General features: G+C 39.7%; 1 protein-coding gene across 1 annotated transcript; it reads left to right on the forward strand.

Moving 5' to 3' along the window:
• Nucleotides 1-1,279: 1,279 nt before the first annotated feature.
• atad1b (ATPase family AAA domain containing 1b) lies at nt 1,280-10,896 on the forward strand. The gene is made up of 10 exons (XM_088001019.1): nt 1,280-1,405; nt 6,405-6,587; nt 6,659-6,757; nt 6,822-6,942; nt 8,539-8,739; nt 8,862-8,968; nt 9,037-9,126; nt 9,204-9,254; nt 9,939-10,069; nt 10,169-10,896. Exons 2-10 carry the CDS (start codon nt 6,414-6,416, stop codon nt 10,290-10,292), a joined length of 1,098 nt encoding a protein of 365 aa, XP_087857145.1. The 5' UTR covers nt 1,280-1,405; nt 6,405-6,413; the 3' UTR covers nt 10,293-10,896.
• Nucleotides 10,897-12,550: the final 1,654 nt, after the last annotated feature.

Here is a 12,550-nt window from a genome sequence, read left to right on the forward strand (position 1 = left end):
TTGGAAACTTACTTCCTCTTTTCTCAGGAAACCTGCTCTTCCTGTTTCATGACTCTCTTTCTGCCTGACTATGATTTTTTATGATTAAATAGAAAAAAAGTAGAATTAAAGCAAAGTTTGCAGGACACAATAACAACCAGATTAATTTTATTCCCATCCGAGTCTACTGTTGGGTCTTGATGTCACCTGTGTAATCAATTTTAAAGGTAACTTTATGTTTTGCTATTATTAAACTAAAATCTCCAGCATGAGGAAGTGGGATGATCTCGACTTTTCTCGACAGGGGTAAAAACTTTAACTGTATTGTTAAAAAGATATAAAAACAATTAATAAAATAGAAGACTGGTCCTTTTAATGGGGTTTCAAAATTTCTATAGACAAAACAAAGACTTTATTTTTTTTACAAGGAAGAATGTGTCTGAAAATCTAAAATTGCAAAAAATATAATCATGATTTAGAGAGGGTAAATTTAAATTTTGGGGTTTATGGCTGGTTGAAAACTCTCTAAATTCTCCCTATGTGTGAGTGTGTGTGTGTGTGTGTGTGTGTGTGTGTGTGTGTGTCTGCATGATTGTTTGTCTCTGTGTTGCCTTGCGATGGACTGGCAACCTGTCTAGGGTGTACCCTGCCTCTCGCCCGAAATGTTAGCTGGAGATAGGCACCAGCACCCCTGCCAACCCCGATAGGGACAAGAGTGTATAGAAAATGGATGGATGGATGAAAAACTTACTTGGAAAGTTCATATTCAAAAAATAGAGAATAAGTTAAGAGAGTTGAGAGTGCTGAGAAAAGCATTGAATGCAATATACATAGGTCTGCATTTGATTATGGCAGTATAGCTTTTGGATCAGCATCAGCAACATTACTCAAAAAAATTTATATTTTCAATATTCAGTATCAAGCCTTGAGGTTATGTACAGGTGCCATCAGAACAACTCCAACATCAACTTTTCTAGAAATGGGAGAGATGCCACCTCAGTTAACTTCAACTTATTGGTGTCACAATGGAAATCATCCATGTCAAGAGATTTTAAAACCTAGTTGGGAAAAAAAAATTAAATTATTTTGGCTGGGTTATAGAGAACATTAAAAAAGACTTTGATTTATCTCACATAATATCAGTCATATAGTTCTTCTATCACTAGTTAATCCTTCACTATTTCCTAATAGTGTTGTTGATATTTATTTTGGTTGTTTTAGTGTGGGGCAATATACATTTTCCATTCCGGTCCACACTCCACTCCAGTAGATGGCGGTAATGCACATCAATACGTTGCTTTCCAACTTTTGGAGCCATAAAAAAGAAGAAGAAGAAGAAGAAAAAGAAGAAGAAGAAGAAGAAGAAGAAGAAGAAGATCCTGCACTTTGCTCTCAGACATACGGAAGCCGGTCCTCCTGGGATAAGGTGAGTTCTTTAATGCTGATAGCAGCTTTGTCTGGTTTTGTGTTCCCCTGGGTCAAGCGGAACTACTGTTGGTCCGTTGTGGGGATCGGTTCATGGTTCCTTACATATTGTTGCCGGCGTGAACCATTAAGCGAAGGTCAACCCTTGCTAATACGAGTTAGCTTCAGGTCACTTCCAGTTTCGTTATACCTGGAGGCCAAGACGGCATAAAGGCTAACTGTATTTGAGCTGGTATAACTTCCTTTGTGATCACGTACTTATCATCATGCCAGATTCCTTTTAAGCTTGTGTCAATTTGTAATGTGTATAACCACAGAGACATGATCTTCCAGTCGAGTCCACCACCAGATCAGAACGTCCGTCAACGATCTGTTTTTAATTCAGAGAACCGACATTCTCCGCTCCAGATCATGAACATGAACTTTCAGACTTAACACTTGTTAATTTTGACATTGAGAGCTTTCATGTGAGACCGGAGCTCAGAGATTAGTTTAAAAATCTCAGATTAAAGACTTAATCTGTTAATCAGGGGCATCTGCTTTATTTCACAAAACATTCCCACAGGTTCTCCTGTAGCAGGGGACACGAATCTGTCTAATTGGGGCCTGCCATAACAGCCTCTGCCTCATATGCAATGCATGGAAGAGTGAAGGACTACGGTAAAGCTAGCCGCCTCTTTGAAAGCCGGCCCGCACACGATATTAACGTTCGCGACAGCTCTAGATGTTATGGTGCTCCCATTTACGTGCAGCTTTCACAATAAAAGCGCAACCCGATCTGATGTTTAATTTCAAAATTAAAGCCTTTTAAAATAAGACGTTTTCATTTAATTCCCCCTAAGTTGCAGTGCTTATTGCTGAAAAACTTTGTTTCCAGTGACTTCTCTCACTTCTGCTGGCAGAGGGGCACTTCTAAAACACAACCAGCAAGTGTCAACCCAATCTGATTAATTTCAAAATAAAAGCATAGCAACCGGGGGGAGGGGAGGGCAAAAACGTCTTATTTAAATAGACTTTTATTTTGAAAATATACATCAGATCGGGTTGACATTTTCTGGTTGTGTTCTAGAGGTGTCCCTCTGTCACCGAGAAATGGGAGAAGTCATGGAAACAGAGTTTTTAAGCAATAAGCATGGCAACCTAGGGGGTGAAAGTAAAAATGTGCTCATTTAATAGGCTTTTATTTTGAAATGATACATCAGATGTGGTTGACATTTGCTGGTTGTGTTCCAGAGGTGTCCCTCTGTCACCCAGAAGTAAGAGAAGTCACTGAAAACAGAGTTTTTCAGCATTGCTTCATATCCCCAATTATTTCTGATACATTATTTCTTTTTGCAACTGCATAAATACAGAGTCTTAACTTGAAGCCGCTGGAAATCTACTTGCAGTTAGGCCTGTCACAATAACAAATTTTGCTGAGCGATTAATTGTCTAAAAATTATTGCGATAAATGATAATATTGTTTAAAGACCTTTTGACACTGATTTAATGGAAATGACTAATAATGCATGCGATTTCCTGCCATAGATAGATGCACTTTATTTTCAAAACAACACATAACAATGGAACTGATAAACTAAATAAACAAAACAACCAAAAACAAAAGTAAAATGGATTCTCAGTCTCCATTAACAAAAAACGTACTTAAATAAAAACTAAACGACATAAAGTCAAAGTGAAAAAAAAATACTGCATTCAACCAAAAGAGTGCAGATTATGAAGTCTGTATACTATATTGGCCTTCAGTAATCACTAGATTTAAATAGAGAAGATGGGCATATCCGACCACCTAATGCAGTAGTTCACACTACACAATTTTTTGCCCCTATTTTCCCTTTACAACAATCTTAGAAAGTTGGCCGATCTAAGATTGTCGCCGGTGGTTTCGTAACCGATCATCCTGTAGTGTGATTTAGATCGGAGTGGCCGCTCCGATCTAAATCAGGGGTTTTCCCCGACTGAGAGCGTTAACCCTGAATGTGACAGATAGCCAATCAGAAAGCGGGGATTCTCCTCCGTGATTTCTGAGGGGAAATTACGGAGGGGAATCTCAAACAGCTGACACGGCATGTGGAAACAACATTAATGTTTATTCAACATTTTGTGCAAAGAATATAGAAATGACAAGGAGAGGAGTTGGAGTCAAATTGCTACCGCAGTTGATAAACTCGGTAGGTTTTCAGCTGTTCTTCGTTAACGTGACATAAATAGGTTGCAATGATTTTCATTCAGTCAGGACTTTACACTGACTCTAGCCACATGCATCACAGATAGATTCTAGTAAAGCATTGATTAATGCCTGATCTTAAAATTAGTTAACTGGACTTGTAGCCATTATTTTGTGCCCATGTGGCTGGACACAGCACGGCACAATGAACCTGATCGAACCGTTATACCTAGGATTTCTGTCGACTAATGTGTGGTGGTCTCAGGTTTTGAAAATGGGCCGACAACTCGTGTAGTGTGCGCTGGACATTACACTAAGGAAGGGAGGGTCAGTGGAGAGCACCGGAGTTGGGCCTTTTTTCATTGAGTGTCATCAACAGAAAGGAAAAAAAGGCAGGAAGAGACGATGAAGCCGATAATTAAAATGAGGTCAATAGGTTTAATTTATCGTGGGACTAATTGATTTATCGTTTATCGCGACAGGCCTACTTGCAGTAGATCAAACATGAACCGAATGTCAGCTTTTACTCTGAAAAGAGCTCAGAGTAATGACTTGTTTCATGGAGTATGTGAAAATCGAGTGCGAGCTGGCTTTACTGTTATTTTCGAACATTCATTTATTCATTTTTATTCCGTCACCGTTAATGCGTCTCATACCGCCACTACGTGCACCTCCACACAATGGGCTCTTTGCACCTCAGCTTCCGCGTTCGGGGAAAAGCGGCTCGATTGTTTCCGATCCAATAAAAATATAATTTTACACTAGGACTTGGCCAAGGTTTGTACATCGATCCGAAGCCCCAACAAGTCAGCTGGAGAACGGTTTTAAGATGTTCGCCTCGTTATACATTCACTGACACGTAGGTGAGTTTTACTTAAACTTTGTGGCTAACATTAACGTTAGCTTATGCTAGTAGGCAATATTCTCGGACATTGTTCTAGTAAAAATGTGCTATTTAAGTATCTAAACATTCTAACGGACAATGTTTTTACCTAATTTTCAAGTGTGTTTATTGTCGTTAGTGTCAGAGACTAACGGGGGAGGTTACAGTTCGGGCTTTTTACTTCCGAAGCACAACAAGCCTCATAGCTTAACAGTAACGCAGCTCTGGTGTCAGAGATCTGGTTCCGCTGACCGTTCAGGTTAAAAGTTGCTGCTTTTAGAAAAATATGACCGTGTTGCTTCATGTCTCCGTGTTATTTCGTTTTATTACCTTTGCATGTTTCTTGTGAAGAGCTCAGATAGGACGGTGTTTACAGCAGTATGTACAGGCGGATCAGTAGCTTGGCTGTCTGGCTCTGGTCTGCTCTCTCGTTCCCATAAACTCTTTCAGGCTTAATACAGAAGTGATTCCATGGAAATGACTCAGGGAGGCTCCTTTATTTATCATCCGTATCCCTCGTATTTTTAGGCTGATCCGGAGTGAAGTGAAGGCTGCAAACTTTGTGTGGTGCAGCGTTAGCTTTAACTGGTAGTGGCAAATATTTACAAGCCACCATCTTCTTAATTCAGGATCGCTTGGAAATTAATGAAAACTTAAAAGCCCATTATATTAGGAAGACAACAATGTTCATAGTATTGTGTTTTTTGCATCTGAAATACGACTTAGTCTTTTCTACCAGTCATGGTAACTCAAAGCAGAAACAAGTGAGCCGCATTAGCTCCTGGAGATGTGACGTCAACGCCGTAGGTGCAAAGAGCCCATTGGTATCAAAACATGCGGCTCGATTTCGAGAAGGGAGCTATTACTTTTAAGGGAAATCGGAGTTACCATGGCGACATAATTCGCGAAAGTGATGTCCCAAAATCCCATACAAATCAGTGGGGGGAGGTTAACAAACAAGCAAAAAAACACTATTTTTGAGGAATTTATGTGTGGTCATGGATTCACATAGAATTCAACTTTCACTTTGTATACGTCCGTGCTCTGTTCAGAGGTGAAGACAGTACTTAGAAACAATTTGCAGTTTTTTCACAACTTGTCTCTAGCACTGCGCACGAAAGTTTTAAATTTTTTGTAAAATTAAGAGTGTAACTGAAAATAACTGCTGCTTCGCTAGAGTGAGAAACGGAGTGAATTTCTGACCCCCAAACATTTTTTAACTAGCCCTCACATCCACAAATATTGCTCCACTGATATGTAATACGGTCATGACATCACACTGAATGCCTGCTTCCATAAAATGTTATCAGAATTGCTCTCGGGCTGACGGTTTTCTGTCAAGGTGCTTCAGAGCACTAATATTAGCTCTTTCCATAAAATAAGTATTTTAACTATTTCTTTCTCACAGGTTACAAGGCAGTGCAATAACATTAGTAAAAATATTAGCAGTTCACTGCTACCCACTAGCATAGTGCATTAGCATTAGCCTGCCTTCCCTTTAAAGTAAGCATTTGAGCTATTTATTTATTAGCTATGTTTAGCACACTGACTAAACATAGTCAGTGTGCTCTTGAATTGCTCTTTCTTTGAGCAAGTCAAAGAAAGACATCATGCTAGTGACATCCCACATGCCACTGACAGCATTTTTGCCAACATTAGCATTTTGGCTAATTTTAGCTCATAAACTAGGTTTAATATATTGAATGGAGTAGGTCCATGTTAGTCAACATGCTTGTGATTCTCCACATGCTATTAATATTATTTTAGCTAAACTTAGCATTGATGCTAATTTTTAGCATCAGATTGCTGGGTTCCAACTGACGGGCACACTTTGGCAGGCCCCACTTAAACTTCAGAAATTTTCTAGTGAACTCTTGTTCTCCTGTCTCAACTAAGTATAACTAAGTAACATTGCGTACAGCCAGGTGTGTGTGTGTGTGTGTGTTTCAGAGAGTGACCATGGTTCTGAAAGAGATTCCAGCTGATAACATTGCCCGTCCTTTGGGGAGGAACGAGGTAATTGGTCTGCTCTTCCGACTCACCATATTTGGAGCTGTAACCTACTTCACCATCAAGTGGATGGTGGACGCTATTGACCCAACTCGAAAGCAGAAGGTGGAAGCTCAGAAGCAGGTGAGGGTGTGGCAGCCTTGTTATTCTCAGCTTTGTGGCTGTTCATTAATTTTCTGATTTCTTGTCAACAGGCTGAGAAGTTGATGCGTCAGATTGGAGTGAAGAACGTCAAGCTGTCGGAGTACGAGATGAGTATTGCTGCTCATCTGGTGGACCCATTGAGCATGCAGGTAGTTTCTCCTCATAAGAGTTGATGGAGAGTCAAGACTGCGTCTAATCTCTGACCTCTGATAGATCACCTGGAGAGATATCGCTGGTCTGGACGAGGTCATCACTGAGCTGAAGGAGACTGTGATCCTGCCTGTTCAGAAGAGACACCTGTTCCAGAACTCCAAACTGCTGCAGCCTCCCAAAGGTCAGAGCTCACTCAGTTGCCTACTGTTTACCTGTGTCATATGATTGCAGCTGTGAGGTAGGTTTAAGATCATGTTGAACCTGAGAAAAGAGTATTGAGTTCAGAGACAAGAATTTTTAAAGACAGATATGCAGGTTTGGTTTTAGCATGACTGGATAGGTCTGTAATAAAATGATCAAAACGGGTTAAAACCCTTAGATTTTAGTGATAATGGAGATTCCCTCTAAATTTGTCTCCGATTTGAATTGTGACATTTTCTAGAGATGGAATCATGGGTTAAAGGACTCTGGACCTGAGGTAGTGATTGTGATCTTTGGCTCTTTTTGTTCTTGCTGTCATATTTGCTGTAAGTTTTGTTTTGTTTCTTATTGCTGTATGTTCTCTTTTGGTTCTTGGCGTCTGATCTGTCAGTACCCTGTGGCTGTTCAGTTGTTTCTGTTAGTATTTTTTTCCCCATCTGATTTGTTGGTTCTTTCCATATGTTCTTAGTTGGTTATTTTTATCTAAGATGTCAATCTTCCAGTCTTGTGTTACTTTTACAAAAAATGTTTTCCCCATCTTTGTTAAAACTGTCACCATATCATGACGGTATAATATGAGACAGATAATCTTTGAAAAGATCAATCTCCTCCGCCTCCTCCCTGAGCTGTTGTTGCTGTGTGAAGAAATGCATCACTCCTGATTAGAAACAACCAATCAGAGCCAGGAGGAGCCAGCATTGGTCTTAACTAGTCCCTTTTTGAAGGAAAATTTGTTTACCGAGACTTCAATTCTTTTTTTTTTTTTTCACCCATTATTTGGATATTTAACGTATCTTCCAGTTCCAATGTTAAATGTTCAGTAGAATTTAAAGTTTATTGATCTTTGAGAATGTTTTATTGAATTATTATGCAACTGCCATCATATTACTTAAAAATTGTCTCAAAACAACAATATTATCATTCATCACAATAATTCCTGGGTCAATTTATTGTGCAGCAAAATTTGTTACTGTGACAGGCCTACTCATATAATACTGTCAGGAAATTGTGACAATTTTAGCAAATAAGCAAAAAAACAAAAAAATATTTTTTTTTACATATGGCTGCTGGTTATCTCCAGACTTAAGGTGTCTATTTCCTTTGGGTAGCGGAGTAGAAGGCAGTTTAAAGTAGCTGAATCTTTTATGTCAACCTCTTTGAATGTTGTTGCTTGATGGCTGACTTTTTATGTTTGCTATAATTAAGAGGATCAAATATTGCATACAGTCAGTGCTCTTTAAAAATGAGAACATAAAACCTCTCTGAGATTCAAATCATGTAATCAAGAGTTTAATTTAACTAAACCTTGTCTACATTTAGATGTTCTAAGCCAATAGTTCCCATTGTTTGTCTGTGGACAGCTAGGACATTTTAAAAACCCTTGTCGGGATGCTTAGGTGGTACTTTAAGACATCAGCTGAATGAGTTCAAATCAAACTGACCGCTGGGCAGATCCCATGGAGGAAGTCATCATGAGTTTGGAAATAAGTAGTTTATTTATGATCCAAACAAGTTTTATTCTGAAATTAGAAAAGTAAAAGTCAGTGTTGGCCTTATCCTGTCGTCGTTTTAACAGGCGTACTGCTTTATGGCCCCCCTGGCTGTGGAAAAACACTGATCGCCAAGGCAACAGCGAAGGAGACAGGGTTTCGTTTTATCAACCTACAGCCAAGCACACTGACGGACAAGTGGTACGGGGAGTCGCAGAAACTGGCTGCTGCTGTATTCTCATTGGCTGTTAAGCTGCAGCCTTCTATAATCTTCATTGATGAGATTGGTGAGAAATGTGCACACAGTGACTGACTACAGATAGTTGTAGTCTGTTTGCGACCTGTATGAATTAAGCACCTGTTGTAGTATCTGCATGGCTCCAATACATATCACTGCTTTTGAATTTAGACTCGTTCCTGAGGAGTCGCTCAACCTCAGACCACGAGGCTACAGCCATGATGAAAGCCCAGTTTATGAGTCTGTGGGATGGACTAGACACAGACCATCATTGCCAGGTGCGTGTGCAAAAAACAGATGCACACACAAGCAGGTGGATGTGGTCTTATAGTTTTCTCCATGTCAGGTGATCATAATGGGCGCGACCAACCGTCCTCAGGACCTGGACTCTGCCATTTTGCGGCGGATGCCAACCAGGTTTCACATCAACCTACCTGTATGTACAGTCATAGTATTTACAAGTTCTGTCAGAGATCCTGTTGTAGAAGATGCCAACACTGTTTGTTTCTGCAGAGCGATAGGCAGCGAGAGGACATCCTTCGTCTGATTCTGATGAATGAAAAAGTAAGTTCAGCTCGAGAAAACAAACTTGCCATTTATTCCCATTAAAATGATCAATTGTGAAAACTTTGAAATACTTCACCCATCAAGTCTGTTCTGGATGAAAGGCGGGGTCACCTAAAGGCGGGACAGACTAATTTGTAAATAAGATTTTAAACTTGACTCACACCTCAGGCACATGCAGGGGGGGCTTGAGCCCTTTCATCCTTTATGCTTCAAGTGCCCTTTTTTTGAGTGTTTTTTTTATATATATATATATATCTGTGCATCAGGAGTCCAGCTTGTGATCCTCAACAATAGTATTTAGCTAAATATAACAATTTAGCAAAATAAATTAGTCTGGCTGCCCTCGATCTAATAATGGCTGAGCATTCTCAGAGCCTCTGCCTCCATGTTGTTAAGACACTGAGCCCATGGTGAGGAGGGGGGGCGGAACTGCAGCCTCTAACTATTAAATTATGGGCATGTTTTTTTTTTTTTGTTTGTTTTTTTTCCTCCCCCAACATACTCTGGTTTGTTAATAAAAAAGAAAGTTGTCTCTGCCACCTGCTGGTGGCTCATACCTCAGGCATGAAGTGGCAGAGACAACTTTCTACATTGCTGCAGCATTTCTTACAAATAAGAATAAAGATCAATTCAGAACAGAGTGAACTGATAGATCAGCTGATGGTTTATAATCACCTGCAGGTGGACACCTCTGTTGACCTTAAACTTGTTGCCAAGGAGACGGAGGGTTTTTCAGGAAGTGACCTCAGAGAAACGTGTCGTGATGCAGCACTGCTCTGCGTCCGAGACTTTGTCCACAACCAGAGCACCAGGTAAGCTGCAGAGTCGCCTATTCAATCACATTTCGCGTGTCCCAGGTATGCCTAGTGTTGTCTCAGATGTGTTTTTTTTTTTTTTTTGCTGTTTCTCAGTTCGGAGGAAGAACACCCTATACGTCCTATCTGTCAGTCTGACCTGCAGACCTCAATCAACAAGATGAAGCGCTCTAAGGCAGCAAACATTCATGGTGTTCTGGTACACGCCGCTCTGGACTAAATACTTGGGTCATATGAACTTTCAATACTGGTGTGGAAACACATTGAGCATGTGCCACTTACTGCTTTCTGACATCTTTGTTTCCTGTCTCCTCCATGTTTGGGCACCCAACAGGAACCTGGTGTTCCTGATGGAAGATGTTCATAGTTACACCACAGTTCTCTATGAAGCTACCTAGGGATGTGCCACCTCACCAAATTCTTATTATCTTCCCCCTGTTGTCACCCCTGACCTGAAAATGCTGAGATGTTCTGAATTTGAAAATAATCCTCACTGTGTCAAAGCTAATAAATTTTAATCATTAGACAAAACCCATACATTTAATAAAACAATGAAACTGCTGACAAATTGGTCAGGAGCAGCACTCTGTGATGAAACACAGCAAGCAATTATCAACATAAAGTTATTTATAATTATTACCTTTATTGATCCTTTATTCTATATGTTTTTGTGACTTTTATAATTTTCTGAGGTATGGTTGTGTATTTATTATTTATATCTAACCATGGTGGGGTATTGTGTTCTGTTCAACTCTGATTGTAAACAGTGAAGTGTTTTTTTATGCAGTAGAAAAATAAAAAGCAAAAATATTTATTTTAACGCATCTCTATAGACGGAGCTCATTTTGTCACTTCACTGTTTGATTATTGAACATTTTGGTTTTTTCCTATGTCAGAGCTGTGTATCTTAGGATGTTTCATACCTGCTCTGACAGCTCATGGTTGAAAGTACTTACACACATGGACAAAATTGTTGGTATCCCTCAGTTAATGAAAGAAAAACCCACAATTGTCACAGAAATAACTTGAATCTGACAAAGGTAATGAATAAAAAATGAAAATGAATGTCAGACATATCTTTTTAAACATGCTTCATAATTATTTAAAAAATACTCATGAAACAAAAAATGATGGTAGTCTTAACTTAATATTTTGTTGCACAACCTTTTGAGGCAATCACTGCAATCAAGCGATTCCTATAACTGTCCATGAGACTTCTGCACCTTTCTGCAGGTATTTTGGCCCACTCCTCATGAGCAAACTACTCCAGTTGTCTCGGGTTTGAAAACTTTTCCAGACAGCATGTTTCAGCTTCTTCCAAAGATGCTCATTAGAATTTAGGTCAGGGCTCATAGAAGGCCATTTAAGAATAGTCCAATGTTTTCCTCTTAGCTATTCTTAGGTGTTTGTAGTTCTTACATGCTGCTCAGGCCTCTCTTTTAACTGAGTCTTGACCATAGAATGAACTACAGCTATGGCAGTTAAGGCTGCTGGTTTGTACTGCTGTGCAAGGCAGTTCACTATCCTGAGAAAAAAAAAACATTAAAAAAGCTTAATATTATTGCACCGCTTACGGCGGTGCACTGACGTGAGAGGAATATGCAGGCTTTTATTTTGAAAGTTTCAGTAAGCTTCATTTTAATGACCACACTAATTCAATCTGTAACAGTGGTTTGTTTAAACCAGTCACATAAAGCCCAAAAGAACAATTACCTGATGTGAAAAATGTCATGGCTTTTATTTTGAAATTGTCAGTAAGCTTCATTTAAATGGCCACACTAATTCAATGTGTAACAGTGGTTTGGTGAATCCAACTTTATAATGCCCAAAACAGCAAGTAGTTCTAAATGCCAGCTCAGCCCTCCTCTGTAATAATTGAGTGCTCCACCATGTTGTAGTTCTGACCTTCTGCTCTGCCCTCTGAATTAAAGTGTCCCGCCATGTTTGGAACTACAGAGTCTTTGTAGTCCAAACCAGCAGCTCTGCCTTTCTCTGTATTCTGTTGCTATAGCGATTAATCCTCAGCCAACAGAGGGTGTGAGACAGAACGGTGGAGAAGGATTTCTATCTTTATGAGACACCCAGTCAGTTTTGATGAAAAAAGCAGTTTGAACTGCTTCCTGTTCAGGATCCGTAAGGCCGATCCAAAAACCGTTTGAAGCATATGAGAGGGCTATTTGTCGTCTCCAATAGTCCTGCGATTCATATCTGTAACAGTGATGAGAGAAATATGGTGTGCGCTGAGCTCAGAAATTTTTCAGAAAAGTCTGAAAATGAATGGTTGAGTGCCTGAAGGTACGCTGTCACATGATTTTGCTCTGAAGCACCTTGACAGAAAACCATCAGCCCTAGAGAAATTTTGAAAGCATTTTACCGGAGCAGGCATGCGTATCAATGTCAAAACCAACTTTCATATCAATAGAGCAAGTGTTGCAGCCATGAGAGCGATTTCAAAATTACTTTGGGGTCAAAAATCCA

The sequence above is a fragment of the Poecilia mexicana genome, unplaced genomic scaffold, assembly GCF_051168715.1.
Source record: "Poecilia mexicana isolate PSO_F unplaced genomic scaffold, ASM5116871v1 scaffold_19, whole genome shotgun sequence".
Lineage (NCBI taxonomy): Eukaryota > Metazoa > Chordata > Actinopteri > Cyprinodontiformes > Poeciliidae > Poecilia > Poecilia mexicana.